Genomic DNA, 21,702 nt, shown 5'->3' on the forward strand with positions numbered 1-21,702 from the left:
ATGTGCAGAGAGGGCACTACAGAGGCCTGGAAAGAGAGCGGGTGGCTCTCAGGATCCTGCTGCATGGATAGGGAAAGCCACCTTGCGTGTTCACAACCCAGGCATAATGACACGTGGGTGTGCAGAGCCTTCCTCGCCCTCATTTGGGCCCTGTGACAAACTGTAAGTGGGGAATTGTTATCTCCACGTTATAGATGGGATTGAGCGTGGCAGGGGTGTTAAGTGCCTCCTCTCAAATTACCCAGTTAATACAGATCTCTCAAACTCTCACGCATTTTCCACTGTACCCCTTGCCCCCACAACTTGCCCCCTAAAATGATGATGCTTTTGGTGTAGACTGGAGTTTAGAGTCTGTGTCTATGACATTCTCCACATAATTCTTACTCTGCTTTTTAAAGAATAATGGTTTTAAAATGACCCCCGTTTATTATGTGATCACGATCCAGGATAAATCATTTCACCAGAAATGAAGCCTCATGGCCTAAGTGTTTCTTTCCCAGTCAGCACACGAGGCGGGTGTTCTCTTTGCCACCAGAGCCATGGCAAGAGGCTGATCCTGTGTCATCTTTTTTTTTTTTGAGACAGAGTCTCACTCTGTCACCCAGGGTCGAGTGCAGTGGTGCAACCCCCACCTGCCAAGTTCAAGCAATTCTCCTGCCTCAGCCTCTCAAGTAGCTGGGACTACAGGCGGGCACTGCCGCGCCCAGCTCATTTTTTGTATGCTTAGTACAGACGGGGTTTCACCATGCTGGCCAGGCTGGTCTCGTACTCCTGACCTTGTAATCTGCCTGCTTTGGCCTCCCGAAGTGCTGGGATTACAGGCGTGAGCCACCGGGCCCAGTCCTGTGTCTTCGTCTGTTACTTGGTTCTGCAGACCTAAGATTGTGGAATTCACAAGTGAATGCATTTTGTGTGCTATTTCCCTAGAACCATAAATGACTCACTCCAAGACCTGCTGTCTGGATGAGAAACAAAACCTCTCACTATTGCTGCTGTTGCTTCATTGTGGGGAAATGATTTCTGGGCATAGGTGATTAAGCCTCTTTCTTCTACTTTACCACAGGAAGGCATGTCCTTGGCACATCAGACAGAACACTGAAGCTATCTTGCAGACTACTTTTTTTGTTTTGTTTCGTTTTTTGAGATGGAGTTTCGCTGTCGTTACCCAGACTGTAGTGCAATGGGGCGATCTCAGCTCACCGCAACCTCTGCCTCCTGGGTTCAGGCAATTCTCCTGCCTCAGCCTCCCGAGTAGCTGGGATTACAGATGCGCACCACCATGCCCAGCTAATTTTTGTATTTTTAATAGAGACGGGGTTTCACCTTGTTGACCAGGTTGGTCTCGATCTCTTGACCTCGTGAGCAGACTACTTTAATGGAATTTAAAACTTGGATTAAAGCTGTCCCTGGGATGCCTTTTCTGTTACAGCAATTGGGGTGCTTCATGTACTTATCAATGGCCAGTGCTTGTACTGCCACACATGGGAATAGTGTGATTTCCCAAGCTGGATTTATGGAGATGAGGGGTTTGGCATTCTACATATGGCCTGTGGACCAAATTGGGCCTGCCGCCTGTTTTTGTCAGTAAAGTATTATTGACACACAGCCATTTCCATTTGTTATATATCGTCCATGCATGCTGCTTTTGTGTGGTGGAGTGGAGTAGTTGCTATGGTGACCCTATGGCCTAAATATCTACTGACTGGCTTTTTACTGAGAAAGTATGCCAAACCCTGCTCAGGAACCCCTGTTGGGAAAACCACAGGTCCTTTGCAGGACCACAGCAAGGCTGACATCTCTGGCACTGTTTTTAGCATCTGCTCCCGGGTGTGGGCCCTGCGGCGGAGTGTGCAGTTTGAGGGTACAGCTTCCCCAAAGCTCCCCAGGAAGAGCCTGCTCAGCTCTGTCACTCCTGCTGCGTCTCAGCAGAAGGGCTCAAAAATGCAGGCTCTCCACACTGCACTCACAGGCTCCCCCAGCCTCACAGAGCCTCCTGTTCTCTGTCTTCACTCAGGCTCCAGACTGGGCCAGGTGAGACCTCCACAGGGACCTTTGGGCTCCACCTTGTTTGTTCCATGCCTCTGATCAGCTGCCTCCTCTGCTGAGCGGGACCTCTAAGGTGGCTCTCTCACAGGGGCCTTTCTTGCTGTTACACCAGCCTTCACCTGCGGAAGCCTCTCTCTCCCCAGCACTGTGGAAACAGCTGCCTCGGCAGTCTCTCCTCAAGCCCTCATCCCTGCACGGCAGTGCCAGGTTAATATTGCAGAAGAGCGGCTCCTGCTCAAGAACCTCCCTTGGCTCCCTACTGACCTCTTAATCAAAGCCTCCGTCTGGCCTTCAAGCCTGTTTTATCTCCAACAACTCTCTCACAGTTCTCTGAAGCCACTCGTTACCCCTCCCTTTCCCCAGGGGTGGTCTAAACTCTCCCTCTGCCAGCCTCCTTGACACCATTGATCTATGCTCTTGGAATGTGTGTGGCAGCCCCTCCCGTCCCACAGCTATTAAAACCTGCTTGTTCCTTGTTGCATTCCAGGTATAGTTTCCTCAACACACAGTCAAATGAACATTCTCAGTCTCTGGAACCCTCTGCGTCTGTGTTACCCTGTTGCAGGCTGTGCCATTGTTAGACTGTTTCTTTCTGCTGTCCCCAGACTACACACCCCTACAGGGCAGTGCGCTCTCTTAATCATCCTTGTTTCTTGCATCTCCCGCAGAGCAGGCACTCGGCTGCGTGGGATTGAATTTGAAGCGAAGTTACAGCATGCACACCAGTGATGTGGCTAGCTTTTTAGTGTGCGCCTACTGTGGGCCAGCTGCTCTGATGTATGACCTCATTAATGTCCACAGAAGTGAGGATTGTTCTCTCTACCACACAGCTGTGGAAACAGGCTCAAGAAGATTGACTTGACCAAATGCTGGCCAAGCCAGATGGGAACCCGATGCTCTCCTGCTCCAGACTTACACTCATAGGAACAGGCTGCTCTGGTGTAAACATCCATGAGTGCACAACCTCACTGCCACCTGATACGCATGAACATGCCTCTCCTGCATGGATGTAAAATACAGGTGCCCAGGCTTGCAGGTGGGAGGACAAGCACAGGTATTTTGCAAAAGCTCAGGTGATCCCAGTTCAGGTAAAGGCCCCACCACCCAGGCCAGAGTGAGAAGGTGGGCACACCTCTGGGAGAGCCCCAGATTTGCTGCTACCTGCCCCTAAGACTAAGTGGCTTTTTGTTAAGTGAATGCCTGATAACCTTGCCCCTGGTTGGCAGCTTTTGAAGGTGAGGACGGGCTCATGAGTACTTGGCCATGGCCTCGGATGTCCTGTCTTACGGCAACACAGACCGAAGCTCTCCCTTTCAGGATAAGTGCTCATAGTCACAGTTGGCCTTTGCATGACTTTAGCACTTTCCAGAAGGTGAGCCTCCCAGAAATGCATCCCCCCTTTTTCCACATGAGGAGACACTGTCTCTGTGAACTGGAAATGAAGAGCTGATATTTTCAATCTGTAGATAACTTAAACTCTTTAATCTTTTGGAGAGGGGTAGGCTTGTGGAGAAGAGGAGGTTCAGTAGAGCAGAGGTTCTCAACGTGGGGCCCTCTGATGGGTAGCATCAGCACCGCCAGGTAGCTTATTAGAAATTGAAAAATCTAGACCCCACCCACACCTGCAGAATCAAAGACTCTGGGCTTGGAGTTCAGCAGTCACATAACCTTTGGGGGTAATTTTACTGCCAGTGAAGGTCGAGAAACATGGTTCTAGAATGTCAGTATGTGCCTGTTGCCTGCATGGCCAATGGTCCTCATCTCCAGCTGGGTATCAGACACATGGGCCTTTATAAAACCTGGGACCCCTGGCTTTATCTCAGGGTTTGGGAACTCTATATTTTTAACAACTACTCCAGGACATTCTGAAATGCAAGCTGATGTGTTTTGGAATCATCATAGTAGAAGCCTGACACATCCTGCATTCTTTTTGTTTTTTCGGATGGAGTCTAACTGTCACCAGGCTGGAGTGCAGTGGTGTGATCTCGGCTCACTGCAACCTCTGCCTCCAGGTTCAAGTGATTTTCCTGCCTCAGCCTCCTGGGTAGCTGGGACTACAAGTGCACACCATCACATCTGGCTCATTTTTTGTATTTTAGGAGAGATGGTGTTTCACCATATTGGCCAGGATGGTCTTGATCTTCTGACCTCGTTACTCGCCTGCCTCAGCCTCCCAAAGTGCTGGGTTATAGGAGTGAGCCACCGTGCCCCGCCCATCCTGTATTTCTTACATACTAACTTCATATACACTTTGTTCAGGATAAAGGCACTTCCTCTTTCCTTTTCATCTTGCACATGTGGCTCCTCCTCCTCTAATTATCAAGACTTCCTTCTCCATTAGTCCTGTTACCCATTAAGTAAAGATAGTCATTCCCTTCCACATGCGTCGTCCTCAGGCTGGATTGTTCACTGCCACATAAAAGCCACAAGTGGGTTTTATGGCCTCATGCATAATTAATCTGTCTTCTCAAAATTGTGTTTTAAGTGAGTGAAAACATTAGCCTCTGGTCTAATCCACAAAGCATCATTTCAGAACCTTTGCGTGACTTATTTGTTGATGCAGACTGGCCTTGCAGCCCAGTGAAATGCCACAGGTCAAGGAGGGAAAGACTGACCACTTCCTGTCACCCCTGTGGGTCACTCTGCAAAGAGCAGGTGCGAGCCAGGACAAGAGCTGGAGGCGTGGGCGTTATCTGTTTCTAGAAGAACTGATTATTTTTTTGTTTTGCCCACAGCTGTCTGTGTTCCTGTCACCTTATCTGTCACCATCAGCGTGCACACCTGCATGATATTTTATGACACAGCACACCTGCTGAAATGGAGCATTTTTCATGTTTCTGATTTGTTGTTGTCTTGTGTATACATCATGAAGCATCAGAGCAAAAATGAGATATGGCTTCTCTTCCATCCCTTCTTCGTACTTTATTACCCTCCAGCCCCATGGTGGGGTCCTAAAGCTGAAGACCTGCCAGACTGCTTCAGCCATCGCTCCAGAGGTGACTCTCTAATGAGAGGACAAGCACAGGTGTTTTGCAAAAGCTCAGGTGATCTCAGTTCAGGTCAAGTCCCCGCCACCCAGGCCAGAGTGAGAAGGTGGGCACACCTCTGGGAGAGCCCCTGATTTGCTGCTGCCTGCCCCTAAGACTAAGTGGCTTTTTGTTAAGTGAATGCCTGATGACCTTGCCCCTGGTTGGCACCTTTTGAAGGTGAGGACGGGCTCATGAGTACTTGGCCATGGCCTCGGATGTCCTGTCTTTCGGCAGCACAGATGGAAGCTCTCCCTTTCAAGATTAGTGCTCATAGTCACAGTTGGCCTTTGTATGACTTTAGCACTTTCCAGAAGGTGAGCCTCTGGATGCATTTCTATGCATCCCCACTTTTTCCACATGAGGAGACACTGTCTCTATGAACTGGAGAAATAAGGAGCTGATATTTTCAGTCTGTAGATAACTTAAACTCTTTAATCTTTTGGAGAGGGGTAGGCTTGTTGAGAAGAGGAAGGTCAGAGAAGAGGAAGTACCCCACCCAGACGTGGCCTTTACAGCTTTTGCATTCAGGCCCCTTTGGGCCTCTCTCAATACTCACACAAAGGCCTGGGCAAGGCTCCCCAAAGCGGCCCCCCCTGCCCCCCCTGCCCCCCCCCCTTTAGCTGCCTTCCTTTTTCTTCCCACATTGTGCTACGTATTATAAATCTCTGGTAGATCACTTATTCCATCCTGTTTGTATGTTTGTCTTTGTTACGAGGAAAGAATAAATGTGTTTTTACTTGGCCAGACCCTGTAGGCAGAACTGCTTTGGGAGTATTTGAAAGCCATTTGAATGAGGCCAAGACTAGCTGAACTTCTTTTCTCCACAGCGGCAAATACCTCGTGTTTTAAAAGTAACAATCTAATCGCATAACTAGGGCTGAGGTTGCAAGCTGGCCTTGACTTGGCCAGAAAGCACAATGGAAACGGGAGTTGCGATGAGAATGCCAGAGCTAGAGGGTGTCACCGATGTCATAGCCCTGCCCTGCAGAGCTTGCCCAAGGCCAGGGCTGAAGGAGAGACCCCAGTAGTGGGTGTCGTGGCTTCCCCCACCCCGTGCTGCTCACTGCCATTAGAATCGCCTAGGAGCTTTGAAAGCATCCCAGGGCTCCAGGCTGCTCCCCAGACCAATTCAGTCAGAACCTCCCTGGTGGGACCAGGCCTCTGAAACTTTTAGTGCTCCCCAAATGCTTCCAATCTCGAGACCCACTGGCTCAAGGAGTTTGTTTAAATAGGTAGGTTTGAAAATGAAGCTAAGAGGAATCATCTGGCTACAGCGTTTTTTGTTTTTTTCTTTTAGTAAAGGGAAATAGAATAGAGCCATGCTAATTAGCACAGGTATCTGTATGTGCATAGACACTCATACCTGGACACTGCACAGAGGTGGCGGATGCCTGCATGTCTACAACAGTGTCCACATTTGTAGCTTTGGAGGAAGGTTAGATCCATAAGACTCTCCTTTTGGACCCTTCCTTCGCAGACACACCCAGTCGGTCAGCAGACCCAGCTCGTTCTCCCTGTAGTAGAATTCTGCCCTAAAATGCTTCTGACATCTTTTCCTGTTCATTTCCGTTGCCACTGTGTTCACATGGCCTTTTCTGCTGCCCTCTCTCAATAAAGGCCCAGCTGTCTTCTCTGCTGGGCTTCATCCACCCTCCATTCACCACACCTGGTTTGACCCTTATGCTAGTAAAACCTTTGCTGTTCTCAGGTGCTCACAATAAATGATAATGATAATGGTTATAGCTGACCTTTCACAAGCATTTACACATGTGTGTGGTTGACTCCTGACACCAGCTCATGAGGCAGCCCCTTTTGCCCCTTTTACATATGGGGAAACTGAAGTGCAAAGTAACTTGGACAAGGGCAGCCAGAGTCAGGTTGGACCCATGTATTCTGGCCCCAAAGCCTCTGCCACATAGGATGGGAGAGCTGCTCTGTGCTAGCAGACTTCTCATCCGTGATTTCCAATCTTCACCTCCCTCCTGCTGGCTGGATATTATGACTGCTGTTTCATAGAATCCAGGCTGGGAGAGGTTGAGTAACTTGACCGAGGACACAGAGCTACGGAAATAACAGGGTTCAAACAAGGTTTTGCCCTCCACGATTTGCATTCTCTCTACCTAATTGCTTGGCATTGTCTAAATTCATCTGTCCTCACCCCTCCTTTCTGACTTCTTTCTCCTTTCCCTTTCCTTTCTTCCCTTCTTTCCTTTCTTTTCCTTTCCTTTTTCATTTTTCCTTTCCTTTCAGCTAGATCTCGCTCTGTTGCCCAGACTGGAGTGCAGTGGTACAAGCTTGGCTCGCTGCAACCTCCACCTCCTGGGTTCAAGCAATTCTCTTGCCTCAGCCTCGTGAGCCGGGATTATAGTCAGTCACCAGCACGCCCTGCTAAATTGTGTACTTGTAGTAGAGATGGGGTTCTGCCACGTTAGCCAGGCTGGTCTCCAACTCCTGGCCTCAAATGACCTGCCCACCTGGGCCTCCCAAAGCGTTAGGATTACAGGTGTGAGCCACTGCTCCAGGCCCCAACTATTTTCTCTTCCTTGATGAAATCATGCCATCCCTCTTTTGGCCCTTTGCCTGAAGTGTTTTTCCCTGCTCAGCCAGGACCTCATTCAGCTGTTAGATCTCCCATGACAGAGGACCCTTGTCTTGCTCACAGCACTCTGCATGGAACTGGCACACAGCAGGAGAGGGTAGCTATCTCATTTTCTTGCCACTTCAAGAAGCCCTGTAAGAATGCGTCTCCTTGTGGCCCCCTGAATGCGAGGTTTGCGTCACACATCTCACCTGCACAAAGGGACGATGAATAACTCATATTCTTGGGTACATGTGTACCTTCTTGCTAGATGGCCTCTTCAGGCCAGATGTCCTTTCTTCCTCGCTTTCCTCTTGAGTCCAGAGCATTGCCTGGCAAGCAGCAGGTGTTCTGTTTGTTATATGTTTGTTAAACAAACGCAGGGCCGACAAGAATATGAAAACCGGAGGAAATCGTAATATTAGGTTGGAGGGCATTTGGCAGGGTCATAGTGCTTAGAACATTCACGGGTGTATTAACCTCATGGCTTCCAGGAAAATGTACATTGTTTGGAAATTTCCAGAAGGAAGCAAAGAGCAAGTGATTACCCCGCTGGGCTCATTTAGCTTGTCCATTTTGCCCAGCTAAGTTTTGTTAAGTTTGTTTTTATTTTGAGGCGGGGGGCAGGTACTCTTTGCTAACCTCCTGCTGAAAATGCCCTGGCTCCGCTGTCTTCCTGCCATAGACTTTGTCCATAGTATCTCTGGGAGTGTATGCATACCGCAGACCTCAGGACTTCTATAAGACTTCACGGGCTATCTGGGGTGGAGGTTTGTGGGGTTGAGAAACCAGTGTTTCCGGAAGACATAGAACCTTTTAGGTGCCAGGAAAAGCATTGTTGCTCCTGGGAAAGTGAATTTGTTAACCGTTGAATTAGAGATATGCTAGTAAATAAACGTCTTTCTGATTCGCCAGGTAAAAAGGCATTTACACAGCTGCCTTTTTGCTCCTGGCGGGGAGGCCAGGTGGGAGGGTTCCGGAGGGAAGGAGAGGCCTCCTGAGCATGTCCTTGGATTGGCTGTGACGTTTCTTCTTGCCCCCCTCAGGTGAGCGTCCTGACCACCCTGGAGCGCAGGTTCAACCTGCAGAGCGCAGACGTGGGTGTGATCGCCAGCAGCTTCGAGATCGGGAACCTGGCGCTCATTCTGTTCGTGAGCTACTTCGGGGCGCGCGGTCACCGGCCTCGCCTGATTGGCTGCGGCGGCATCGTCATGGCTCTGGGCGCGCTGCTGTCGGCGCTGCCCGAGTTCCTGACCCACCAGTACAAGTACGAGGCGGGCGAGATCCGCTGGGGCGCCGAGGGCCGGGACTTCTGCGCTGCCAACGGCTCGGGCGGCGACGAGGGGCCGGACCCCGACCTCATTTGCCGTAACCGGACTGCCACCAACATGATGTACCTGCTGCTCATTGGGGCCCAGGTGCTCCTGGGCATCGGTGCTACCCCCGTGCAGCCCTTGGGGGTCTCCTACATCGACGACCACGTGCGGAGGAAGGACTCCTCTCTCTACATAGGTAGGAACTGCCCCATCCGCGTTGGCAAGAGACTAGGGTGTGTTGACGGTGGATAGAGGGGTGGGCCAGGCCGGGTGCCCTGGCTCACGCCTTTTATCTGAGCATTTTGGGAGGCCGAGGCCGGCGGATCATGAGGTCAGGACATGAGACCATCCTGGCTAACATGGTGAAATCTCTTCTCTACTAAAAATACAAAAAAAAAAAGAAAAAAAGAAAAAAAGCTGGGTGTGGTGGCACAAGTCAGTAGTCCCAGCTACACCGGAGGCTGAGGCAGGAGAATCGCTTGAACCTGGAGGCAAGGTTGCAGTGAGCCGAGATTGTGCTACTGCACTCCAGCCTGGGGACAGAGTGAGACTCTGTCTCAAAAAAGGTGGGCTGATGGACTCTGATTTTGCCCAAGTACTGGTTCTCAGACTTCGCTGCACGCCTCGTGTTCTTGAAAAACACTCATGCCTGGGGGTGCAACTTGGGCTTTGAGAAGTTTAAACGTTCCCAGGTGATTCTCATATGCAACCGAATTTGAGCTCCATGGGGCTAGACCACTAACACAGTTAATGGGAAAACATGATCAGGAGGAGTTGTATGTTTATTTGGTCTTTTTGGGGTGTGTTTGGAGACTTTGCTTTCTCGTGTCAGCCACTCTGTATTGTTCTTATACATCCCCGGTCACTGAGTGCTAGGCTTTGAAAAAATTACCTCTACCCGGGGAAGCTTTATGCCTCTCCAAAGCAGTGTGCCTTGAGGTGGAAAGTTAATTATATTACGGAGCTTTGATTGAAAATAGATACACTTGGGGGTCTACACATTGGAAACTCCAGATTTTAAGAATCAAAATGATGTTCTGGCTAGGGGCGGTGACTCACACCTGTAATCCCAGCGAGGCCCAGGTGGGTGGATCACGAGGTCAAGAGATGGATCAAGACCATCCTGCCCAACATGGTGAAACTCCATCTCTACTAAATATATAAAAATTAACCAGGTGTGGTGGTGCGTGCCTATAGTCCCAGCTACTGGGGAGACTGAGGCAGGAGAATTCTTTGCACCCAGGGGGCGGAGGTTGCATTGAGCAGACTGGTGACAGAGCAAGACTTCACCTCAAAATGAAACAAAGTCCTGGTCGTCATTGTTCCATCACAGCTCAAAAGGAGAGGTGACGGCCTTGTCAGCATTTGGCATAATTCAGGGTGGATGACTTCCGGTCATTTTCTCAAATAACAGAGGTATTCATGGGAATTGGGTATTTAGAGAGAAATAAGGTATTTGTGTTTTGAAAAGTCATTTTCCACGGTCATAGTTTGGATGTTTTATGCTGGAAAGATGGAAGCCACCTCTGGGTGGGGGTCAAGTAGCATCCGAGAGACAAGTTCATGTGGCTGGCAGTGTTTTCAGTCGCTGCTGCGGGCTCTGTTGGCTGGCTGTGTGTAGGATGAGGGCTGGCCAGCCCAACATCTCCAGCCCTTGTCTAGTTTTGTCTCCTGTCAGCTGCTGTATTGTTCTGACACATCCCCGGTCACTGAGTGCTAAGCTTTGAAAAAATTACCTCTACCCAGGGAAGCTTTCCTCCCCAAAGCAGCGTGCCTTGAGGTGGAAAGTTAATTACATTATGGGGGTTTGAGTGAAAATAGAATTTGAACTGAACTTGGCATAGAGTTTCCTATCTGTCAAGCTTCAAGCTTTCTAAGATAAGACGGCTTGGATGCAGGACACACAGAATGCAGATTTTTTTCTCTCTGTCTTTCCGGCTCAGCTTTGGAGTGGATGCATTTACTGAATGTGTATGTTGTAAGTGGATGTTCTGGCTATCTGCCAGCAGGCTCTGGGCAGGAAAGGTGGAAGGAACGTGCCTCTCCGTTCAGAGGATGGAGCACCAGGTGAGCCTAGTCACCGCCTACTTATGGAACAAGGTGGAAGAGAAAACGGCTCGGGCCAGAGACGGTTAGGAGTTTCCCTGGTCACTTGAGCATGGGTATGGTGGAGGAGGGGACGAAGGTAATTGTTTTTCTGTCGTTGCCTTAAAGCTTGAGTAAAAGCCACTCCATGTGAGTTTTTGCACACCAGGAAGTGGACTACAGCATGTAGCCACAACGGTCTCCTGAAGTCCACCCTCTGATTTGACTGATGTCACCCTAGGACTCTGGGAGAGTTGTTTTCCGGTAGCAGTAACAGGAAGTAGACAAATCAGAGCACAGGGAATGAAATAGGGGGTGAAAACCTGAGTTGTTGACTCTGCTGATAGAATCTAGTAGAAGAATTTCTCCCCAGAATCACCCCTGAAGTCCCAACTATGCTATATCGCTTCTTGGGGCTTCCAGCTGTAGTAACTGAACCCTCTTTTGGAAGTATCTCCTGATGAGGTAAGCTGTGCTGTTTCCCCAGAAGGGGTGAGGTTTGGTTGGTGCCAAAAGCTTTATGGTGACTTTGGTTCGGGACAGTGGGGTGTAGGAGGGGCAGACATGGAAAGTAGGGCTGATCCTTTGAGGCGGGAGGCCTTCTTGAATTCTGAGGCCTTATCTATGGGATTTGCATTGAGTCTTTGGTAGGAAGAATGATTCAGCCAAATTTCTGTTTGGTTACCCTGTTCCTCTATGATAAGTCTGAGTTGGGGGAGTTTCTTTTTGCATGATGTATGGACATCTTGGTAGCTTTGTTACCTAGGACCAGATTCCAAAGCATCGTAGCACAGGCTGTGGAGATGATAGTTTTGTGTCTCTGCACTGATTTTGTGGGTTTGTGTTTACATGGAGCAGGAGAGGACAAGTCTTTTGCTTAGACTGGCCTCACTAGATGGCCTTTTATTCTATATGTGGCTTATTTTCCAGGTATAATTTAAGATCATAACATATGCAAAGCATAACCGGCTCATTGATTTATTGTACCAGTTACACAAAAGTATGTGTGGTAGTGAGAATATTTCAGAGTTTATCTCCTCTAACATGGCACTAGTTTCTGAAGCCACTTAACTTTCCTTCAGAGAGTATTTGGGGGTAGCCCGTTGAACATGATTGAGACAGATTTCTGGCCTCTTAACTCCCTGAAGAGGAGGAAAGTCTCAAGGGACGAATGCTGGGACTGTAGGTGTAAACGTGTATCCATTTAGGAGGAAGAAGACCTGTGCCCCTGGTTCCAGCTCCTGCAGAGCTGGTCTAGAGAGGGGACCACAGCCAGCTGGCTGGTCATAGGCCTAAAGTGTGATACTATGATGGGGATTGAAAGGATTATAAATAAGGTGTGTGTAAAACACAAGAGTGTTTTCAGGCTGAGCCCTCCCTGTGGGTGTCAGCAGGGAAGAGAATGATCGACTCACATGCTCCAGGCCGCAGGTCAGTGGTGATGATACCTACCCTGGTTGCCTGCATAGTGGATCTCTAGATGGGTACTGTTTGTACATCAGTGGCCGCGTCACAGCTTCCACTACAGTCGGGGGAAAAGTGAAGCATTCCATCTTGAATCAAGCTGACATTTTCCACTGAAATGACTTACTTGCTTTGGCCTCTTGTGGCTAAGCCGCTGCCAGACGCCTGGATTCCTGGATGGGCTGTTCACGAGGGGCTCCTGTGGCTGGCACTGGTCTTCGGCCAGTCCTTTCCACTGTGGGAGGGAGCCGAGGGAGCTCATTACCAGGGACAAAACTGGATGAATGGGGACCCGGCTCTGCTGGCAGGCTTTCACCGCCACGGCACCCAGCCTCACAGGGCAGCCAGACGGTGACCCGTGGGTGGCACGTGGCACTCTTTGTTCCTAGAGTGACAGCATGGGCAGGGTGGCACTGGAGACCACTTGGCGCCTCCTGGGGTCCGAGAATTTGTTCTTTGGGAGTCTAGTCACGCCTGTAGCTCCATGTTGTGACCTTCCATTGGCCCACTTTTCTTAGCTGTCCTTCTGTTTCTCTCAGTTCAAAACACAGTCGTATTTGCTTTTTATGAAAGTGTGAGTAGGATGATGTAATGGACATACTGGGCCCTTTCATTAAGCTGCCAGCTTTTTCGAGGAGGAAAAGGTAAAATAGGAGTAGTAAAGATTTCTACATAACTTTATTTCTAGTTCAGAAACATTACATCGTCATCATTTACAATTTAGAATATGTAAAAAAAGGAAAATTAGAGAATATTTGCTAGTAGCTTTATAGTATACATAATTCTAATTTTTCTGCATGAGTATGCTTTTCGCTAAGAAAATGTGTTTATGATAAACAGTGTTCTGTAATTTCATTTCTCTTAATATTTCATGAGCACTTCTTTGTGACAGAATAAATACTATTCTGTGACATTATCGCTGCATATATAACATTCCCTTCTGAATATGTAGGATAATAGTTAATGCTTTCTATAGTTGCACACAGATTTCTTAAGTTTTTGTTGTTTTAAACAAAGGAGATAGGTAAACTGTGGTTCTGTGAGCTGAGTGACTTACCCAAGCTCATTTAGCTGGATAGGGCTGGGCTCTGGGTCTGAAAGTGACACTTATTCCAGGTATGTCTGGGATCTGCTCACAAGACCGGGATGGGAGCTTAAGGGTGGTGCGAGGTCCAGGGGTCTGGTATAAATCGGGGCATTCCACAAGACAGCCCGAAGCCTCCTGGGCAGAAAAATCGCAGCGGGAGCCAGGAAGGTGGGAAGACAGCAGCGTGTCTGGAGTCCGAGCAGGGAGGTGCTGCTGAAATGGAGAGTGCGTGTCAGAGCCGGAATGGAGAGTTGGAGGAAGTCTGGAGAGGAAGGTGGTTCTAGCTAGCCGTTCAGTTCTGGGTTCTGGAAGGATGCTGTGCCTGTTTCGTAGTGCTTTGAGCCAAGATGGCAGCAAATCAGACCTTAGACATCTGGGCAGGAGCAGCTGATCTGTTCCATCTTTTGTTCCGCTCTTTCCAGCAATGTGGACACCACACCTTCACGTGCTATTCTTTCTATTCTTGAATCACAGTAACCACTAGAAGTTTGTTTTTAATGTTGTGTTGGAAATAGACCTCCTTACAACTGGTTCTGGTTCTGCCCTCTGGACCTACCATGAAAAATTCCTATCCCTCTTCCATATTTTGATGACTCCCCAAATAGCTGAGCACCAACCTTTCAGTTAGGCGGGGGAGGGAGGTGGACATCTAAAGCTTAGCTCTTTTGGGCTAAGACCTTTGCTCTTTGCTTGATGGGGCTGCTTAACACACTTCCTCAGTAAGAGGGATGCCAGGGGCTGGGGAGCTCATTACCAGAGGACAAAACCAGATGAATGGGGGATGTGATACGACATCATGTGAGTTTGCTGCCCTAAGTGAACACCACAGACTGGGAGGCTTAAACAAAAGTAGTGTGTTTTCTTTTCTTTGTATTGTCAGTCTGTTCCCGAGGCTGGAGTGCAGTGGTGCAATCTAGGCTCACCGCAACCTCTGCCTCTTGGGTTCAAGCGATTCTCCTGCCTTAGCCTCCTGAGCAGCTGGGACTACAGGCGTGTGCCAACACACCCAGATAATTTTTGTATTTTTAGTAGAGATGGTATTTCGCTATGTTGGCCAGGATGGTCTCCATCTCTTGACCTCATGATCTACCTGTCTTGGCCTCCAAAAGTGCTGAGATTACAGGCATGAGCCACCATGCCCAGCCCAGTTTTTTTTAAGAACTTTAAAAAATTACAGAATCACAAGTTGTGGCAAAATACAGGAAAGTCCCCCGTATCCTTCATCCTGTGTCCCCTCTTGGAGGTGTCATGGTAACTATGGTACAGTAGCAACACAAGGAAATTAACATTGCTATCATCTACAAAGTTTATTCAGATTTCTCCAGATTTTTTTTTTTTTTTTTTTTTTTTTTGAGACAAAGTCTCACTCTGTCACCCAGGCTCCAGCCATCTTGGCTCACTGCAGCCTCTGCCTCTTGGGTTCAAGTGATTCTCATGCCTCAGCCCCCCAAGTAGCTGCCTGCCCACATGCCTGGTTATTTTTTTTGTATTTTTCAGTAAAGACAGGGTTTTGTCATGTTGGCCAGGCTGCTCTCAAACTCCTGGCCTGAAGTGTATTAAGCTTTCACGGGTAGGCGGTGTGGAGGTGAGCATCTAAAGCTAAAGCCTGCCTCAGCCTCCCAAAAAGTGCTGGAATTACAGGCATGAGCCACTGTGTCCGGCCGAGATTTCTCCAGTTGTAGATGTGATCATTTGTGTGTGTATAGTTCTGTGCAGTTGTATCAAATATGGCTGATGTACTTTTAAAAATGCAGATTTGGATCAAGATAAAACCAGATAATTTTGAGTTATACATGTTAGACACACACACACACACAAACACGAGGCTGGCAGATTCTCCGGAGGATGGATGTGCTGGAGAGAATGGGAGCTGGCCAGGGGACAGAGGTTGTTTGAGAAGGGCGCCTTTGCTATTTCCTCAATACACAGAACAAGTGCTCCAGCTCAGGCAGCACACATATTAGACACAAATGTGTTATGTTTTTTTTGTGTATCACTTCTCATGAGACCCAGTGCAGCCCTCTGTGTATCCGTTAATGATGCAAAGAGAATAATTCTCAGATTTCATCTGCCAAGTGTTTGTTTAGTACAAAGGCCACCCGAATACTGGCCAGCAACCAAAGGGAATCAAATTTCCTTTCAGAGCCCTGGGAGCAAAGAGTTATTTTGCCTCTGATGAGTTTTTATTTTAACTTGACGTTGGGTGAAATGTGTTTTGACTCTCCAAAGAAAGTGGATTGTGTATGGATCAAATATACTGTGACTGCAGTACATCCGAAAAAATAATTAAAAAGCCACCCCTCACGGGAGCAAGCATTGCTTGTTATATTCTTGCAACTTTACTGATATTGAAGTTTCCTTCATTAATTTGTTTTTCTAAAATAAATGGCCCTGTGAAAGTGGTCAATTTGTTTTGGCCGTAGTCCATTCCCCCTCCCCAGCTGCCGGTCACATGCCATTTTCAGTGTGTTTTTAGCAACCTGCTAGGAAACAGCCTGCGGCTCTTATCTGGCGCTTTCATATATTGCCTGGGCTGAGAAGTGTTTCTCATTCATTTGCAGCCACTCATAACTCATGCCCTGTGGTTCATGCCATCACTGCTGTGGTTGCTGCCTGGGTGACCTTGGACAAGACTCCTTGGGCTCTGGAGCCCAAGAGTCTTGAAATTCAAATCCTGGCCCTTCCACAACTCCTGGGTTTTGGATGAATTTCCAGTTGCCCTGAGACTTTTGACTTCTCAGTAACATGGTCTGGTCTTCCTGGCCAGGCTTTCCCGGAATGTCAGGTATCCTGTATATGGTGGGGATCAGTAAATGCTGCCCTGTTCATCCTTATGGGCATAGCATCTCCATTTCCAGATGTAGAAATGAAGGCACAGGTGGATACATGACTGACCTGTTTAAACATAGAGGCAGGTCTTCTGACAAGAGCCCTTGGAAGCTGATTTTCAGCCTGGGATGTAATCCATTTTGTAGAGCTGAGAATACCAAACTCTATAGGCCTGAATTAAACCAGCAGGGCTCCTCTTTTCTGGAAGACCCCCTCCAGTGGCTCGTCCAGAGTACATGAATTGCTAGCCCTGCCCCAGGCAGGAGGAGAGCCAGTCTGTCTTACTTTGGAGGCACCCCGGAGTTCGGTCATTGCCCAGTGTGATGTATAGATTGGCTTTCTGGATTCTAGCATGTTGCTTCTTAATATGGAAGCATATTGGCTCAAATTTTTAAAAAGAATGTATTCTTGTTTTAGTAACATCGAGACAAAAATGTATTAAGAAAACATAAATAATATGCAATCCAGATACCAATAGAAAATTATTGTCAGTAGTTAGGCATGTTTGATTCCAGCCTTTTTTCTCTGTGTATAGTTTCGCTTAGTTAAAACCGTGCTATAAGTAAACCTGCTTTTTATCAGTTGGCATATTGTAAAGTTTTTCCTGTGTCATAAACAATATAGAACATTTTCAGTAGTTGCATTTAGATCATTTTAGGTAATTCCGGTTGTCAATCTGGAAATGCTGGCCGTGGCTAGTTGGGCATTGAGGTGATGATTCTTTGTGGCTTTAGCCTTGTCTGTGTTCGCTGAAAACTGTAAAAGCTCATACTATTTCCGATAGATGCCATGTGAGCTGAAAGCCAGCCTCCTGGCCTTGTGGTGAGTTTTCCCAAAAGATAAATGAGTGAGGCCAGGAGTGCCGTGCAGGCAGGCTTTGGGCTGGCTATGGGTGATGGCATTCTTGTTTTGCAGTCCCCTTCCCCATCGCTTAGGGGTCACAATCTTAAGGGGCTCTGCCAACGTGGACACTGGGGACCAGGTCCTTGCCTTGTCTTCTGCCAATTGTCACTCTGTGGAAATGCAGAGTGTTTCTACATCTTCTGATTTTTAAGAGAGATGGGAAATCCATATTTTGTGAGTGAATTGAGTTGCCAGCTCAATGAAATCTTCTCCAAGGCCTTTGTAAGTCAAAATTGGTTAGCCTAGCTTGAACACACAGTAGCTCGATCACACACAGTAGCTTGCCATGGTGGGCTGTTTGCTCCAGACCATCAATTTCAAATTGCATTCATCTTTTGAGTTGCAAATAAATAAGAAAAAAGAAAGGAGGCTGGGCGTGGTAGCTCATACCTGTAATCCCAGCACTTTGGGAGGCTGAGGCGGGCGGATCACAAGGTCAGGCGATCAAGACCATCCTGGCCAATATGGTGAAATCCCCTCTCTACTGAAATAAAAAAAATTAACCAGGCGTGGTGGCACGCGCCTGTACTCCCAACTGCTCGGGAGGCTGAGGCAGGGGAATTGCTTGAAGTCGGAAGGCAGAGGTTGCAGTGAACAGAGATTGCACCACTGCACTCCAGCCTGGTGACAGAGCAGGATTCTGTCCCCTCCAGTTACCCCACCCCCCCCAAAAAGAAAAGAAAGCTGTCACACACGTGAATGAATGCCATAGCCTGAATAAAGTGTTCTTTGCTGTGGTTCTGAAAATCAGGGGTATTGGATTTGGAGGAAGGGGATGGGGAATCTTGCCAAACACAGGCCAGCATGGCAGAGGTGAGTGGATCCACTCCCACTGACGCCTTGCTCACTGCCTCACAATGACAGGGATTCCCAGAACTGGAAAGAAGTGAAAGCTTTTTCCCATGCTTAACATGGCTAGCGGAAGAAAAGCACATTTCAAGGTTTCCTGAAGAGAAGTTTGGGATACATAAACCAACGCTATTTGGAGCTGGTTGGGGTCTATGGATATTTACTGCATGTGCGCCAACATCTTTGTGAAGAAACTTTAGAACATAGCACTGAAGTGTTTGATAAGCAGGAAATAGGGCCAGAGAGGTCCAGGGGGACCTGGAGAAAGGTAAAAGTCCATGTGGACGGATTTTCCTTCCAGAAGGATGTCAAAGACTCCTGCTGGTTCCTGCTTCACAAACCCTGCTCCCTGACTGCACCTGGCTGGGGAAGACACCCCCTTCTTACCCGCTTTTCAACTGCAGCGCAGGTATTGCTCTTAAAAAAGATTTTGAGACATTTCCTCTAATAACGTGCATATTGTTTCTCTTTGGTTTAAAGGCCGTTTACTTTTCTAAGAGAAAATGATCTTGGCTTCATTTTCTTTTCGTCCTTTTCACCTGCGAGAAGCATTCTGTGAGAGGAGATGGCGTGAAGAGTTTGGTTTCTGTTAAGCTCTGCAGTTTGCTGTTGTTAACACTGGGATTTGAGGTTAATGGGTCTTCTCCTTAATGGGAAGTGACTTCTTCATTGCTAGATAATGTTTTAGTGTTAAAATGCTTCACGGAAGCGTCTCTTGTGGGTATTTGATTTTGTCTGTCCAGTACCTTGTTTTTTTCACTGGGAGCTACCACTCCCATCTTAGGTGGTTGCTGTGGGCTACAGAGTGGCCATGTGGTCAGTCCAGGCACATCCAATTGTGACACAGAGAAGGTCTACAGCAGTCTACAGTGATAGGCCCCTGAAGTGGGCCAATCAGAGTCCACTATGAGGTGAGAGAAATGGACCACCTTTTCTTATAGGAAAGAACTCCGGAATACCCAGAAATTCCAGTGCCTGTTACTGCTGCCACCTGCAGAGCACTTGCCTAAGAATGAATGAACTTGCCTGCAGAGAAAAGTAGACCAGAGAAAAGGGAGAGCAAAAGGGCTTCCTAGATCCAGCCGTGCTTGAAGTTAGCATCTAGCCCTTGGAGTCCTAGGTACTTGGTATATAAATTATGCTTTGCAACATCTACAGCAGGTAGGTTTCTGTCTCATCAAGCTCGAGTGCCCTGTCCTGTCATGTAGGACTTGGTCTGGCTTGCTTCTTCCCTCTTGAGGTATAACCAAGCATCTTTGAACAGGGATAGAGTTCAGGGAAACTCAGGTAAGGCAGTTGCTTTCTGCTCAAAGTGCTAGTTCTTTCATAGTACAAAGATAACCACTCATGAGACTCTGAAGAACCCCTGACCCTATGCATAAAATAAAAGGGGTTAGCTTGAAAGTGTAGGGGTTAGCTCTTCATTTTATTATTTCAGAGGCATTGAAGTTACAGGACTTAGAAGCCAAAAGCAATGTCCCCTCTCCACCTTTCTCCCTGCCTATCAAAAACAAACAAAAGTATGTAAAAATAACCTGTTGGCAGGCTTTGTGCAGAACAGGCAGTGTTGAACAGCACCCTTCACTGTGGGCAGGAGCGTGCGGAGCATGCTCAGTTTATTCAATGGCTCTGTTTCCTGCATGGAGAAAATATAACCAACCCTGGCTCTTGTACGTGACTGCAATTGCCAAAGCTACCTTAACTCCCTGAGATGACTTCGTATTGTCAGGAATGAACAAGCTCAATAAATGAATATGTTTCATTCCCAGCTTGGCTTTGCCAATTCGTTACTGCCAAGCTGTGTGTGTGTGTGTGTGTGTGTGTGTGTGTGTGTGTGTGTGTGTATGTGCGCGCGCGTGCGTGTGTGTGTGTGCTTATTTTAGTGCATATAATAGAGAAATATACCAAAGCTTGGGTGGCTAATGGAGACTCATCAAAATTGAGGTGTATTAGTGCTCAGATTCAAGAATTTGATTTAAGAATGTCAGGAGTCACACTGCTGGCTACTTGAAGCTAAAGGTTCTTTGATGTGCTTTGCAGGGATTGGGGCCATAACCTTTTCAAATTATGTGGAGATTTGTGTGTGTGTGTACCCAGGGCAGAAAGCTTTTACTGGATTGAATGGGGTTCATGACCCAAAAAAGGTTAAAACCATATAAAGTCCTAATGTTAGACTTCGGTGACAGGCAACTTTCGGGGAGAGAAGTCGAGCTAGTTGAGGTGAGATAGGCTGAATGGAGTGACAGATGGCATTTAGAGACTGGAGTGCTGCTCACTGTTCAGCTCTTAGCTGGTTTTGCACCCTGGAGAGGCACTGTGCTTAGAACAGGAAGCATCTAAGCCTCACTTAGGCCACTGTGGGTGAAAAGTCAGAATGCATTCTCAGTGGCACTGGGGACACCCCTCAGCCCTCCACTCCCCCTAAAATTCCTTTGCGGCTGAAATTTTCCATCCCTTCTTTCAGCCTAACCGTGGGTGTTTTGGGTAATATTCAGCAGATTTTCTGGGCTGGTTTGAACTGATGCACAGATAGGAAAATCAAAACTTTTTTTTTTTCTGTTCTAAAAGCAAAAACATTTTAAAACGGCACTTGGATCATTAATAGAATCTGAACTCTCAAAGTCAAAATTTTCCATGTGTTCTTATTAAGAAAAAGACTCACTCTTGGGACAATTGAAAACAAACAAGGCAGAAAGTTTTGAGGGACTAGACAATTCTGGGGACGTGAATGAACTGGGCAGACTTTTTATTGGCAAACCTTTTTTGGGATAGTTGGTGCATTTGAGAAACCTCCTATTTTATGCTGTGGCCTCCTAGTTCGGGTATAGGGAGGCTGAGGGAGGATTGGCGTTGAACTCATTCTGGTGTCTCTCCAAGGAGAGATACTTTTCTCCCTTTCCCTCTCTAATGTTCCAAGCAACTGGGGCCAATGGTGTGATTTCTCACTGCTTCCCTTTCTGGGCAAGAAGCTGTTACCATAAGAACATTCCCATTTGCCCACCTGCCTTGTGTGTTGTTAATGGAGTTTACAAAGGGAATTTGGATTCCCAGCAAGAGGTCTCATTAACACAGTGAGGATCTGATAGATTCTCAAATTGTGTACGGACACTGAAACCTTTTGAAACTTGGTGGTGTCTGTTATTAGCTCTAAATCATTTCACCAACCCTGGCCTCAGACTGTGCATTTGTATCATGGGCAAAGAGCCTTATCTTCATCAAGGTAGAGCTACCAATTGATGGAAGGACATGTTATACCTGTGATCCTGGTGCCAAGACAAGATAAAAAAGGCCATTAGTCCACACGCAGAGGAAAATGTCTCCCACCTTGGTCCTTTTATTTTATTTTTTAATATTGGCCTTGTTACTGGTTGTGTGTTAAATATTAGGATTAGTTCCTATCATGAAGACAGTTTAAGCCTGTCTGCCTATTTAGACAAGTGCATTAAGCACAGGTGACTTTGAATAGTGACGATACTATCACTGAATGCACTGGCTCCCATTGGTGGTGTCACAGCT

General features: G+C 47.5%; 1 protein-coding gene across 9 annotated transcripts in view; it reads left to right on the top strand.

Annotated features, from left to right (window-relative positions):
- The window catches only part of SLCO3A1 (solute carrier organic anion transporter family member 3A1), an 829,245-nt gene that overhangs the window by 557,600 nt on the left and 249,943 nt on the right, over window positions 1-21,702 (top strand). For all 9 annotated transcript variants that reach the window (XM_078326842.1, XM_078326843.1, XM_078326840.1 and 6 more), the window contains one exon: window positions 8,700-9,165. In XM_078326842.1, coding sequence (XP_078182968.1) covers window positions 8,700-9,165 — 466 coding nt within the window. The remainder of the gene's footprint in view (window positions 1-8,699; window positions 9,166-21,702) is intronic.

The sequence above is a fragment of the Callithrix jacchus genome, chromosome 6, assembly GCF_049354715.1.
Source record: "Callithrix jacchus isolate 240 chromosome 6, calJac240_pri, whole genome shotgun sequence".
Classification (NCBI taxonomy): domain Eukaryota; kingdom Metazoa; phylum Chordata; class Mammalia; order Primates; family Cebidae; genus Callithrix; species Callithrix jacchus.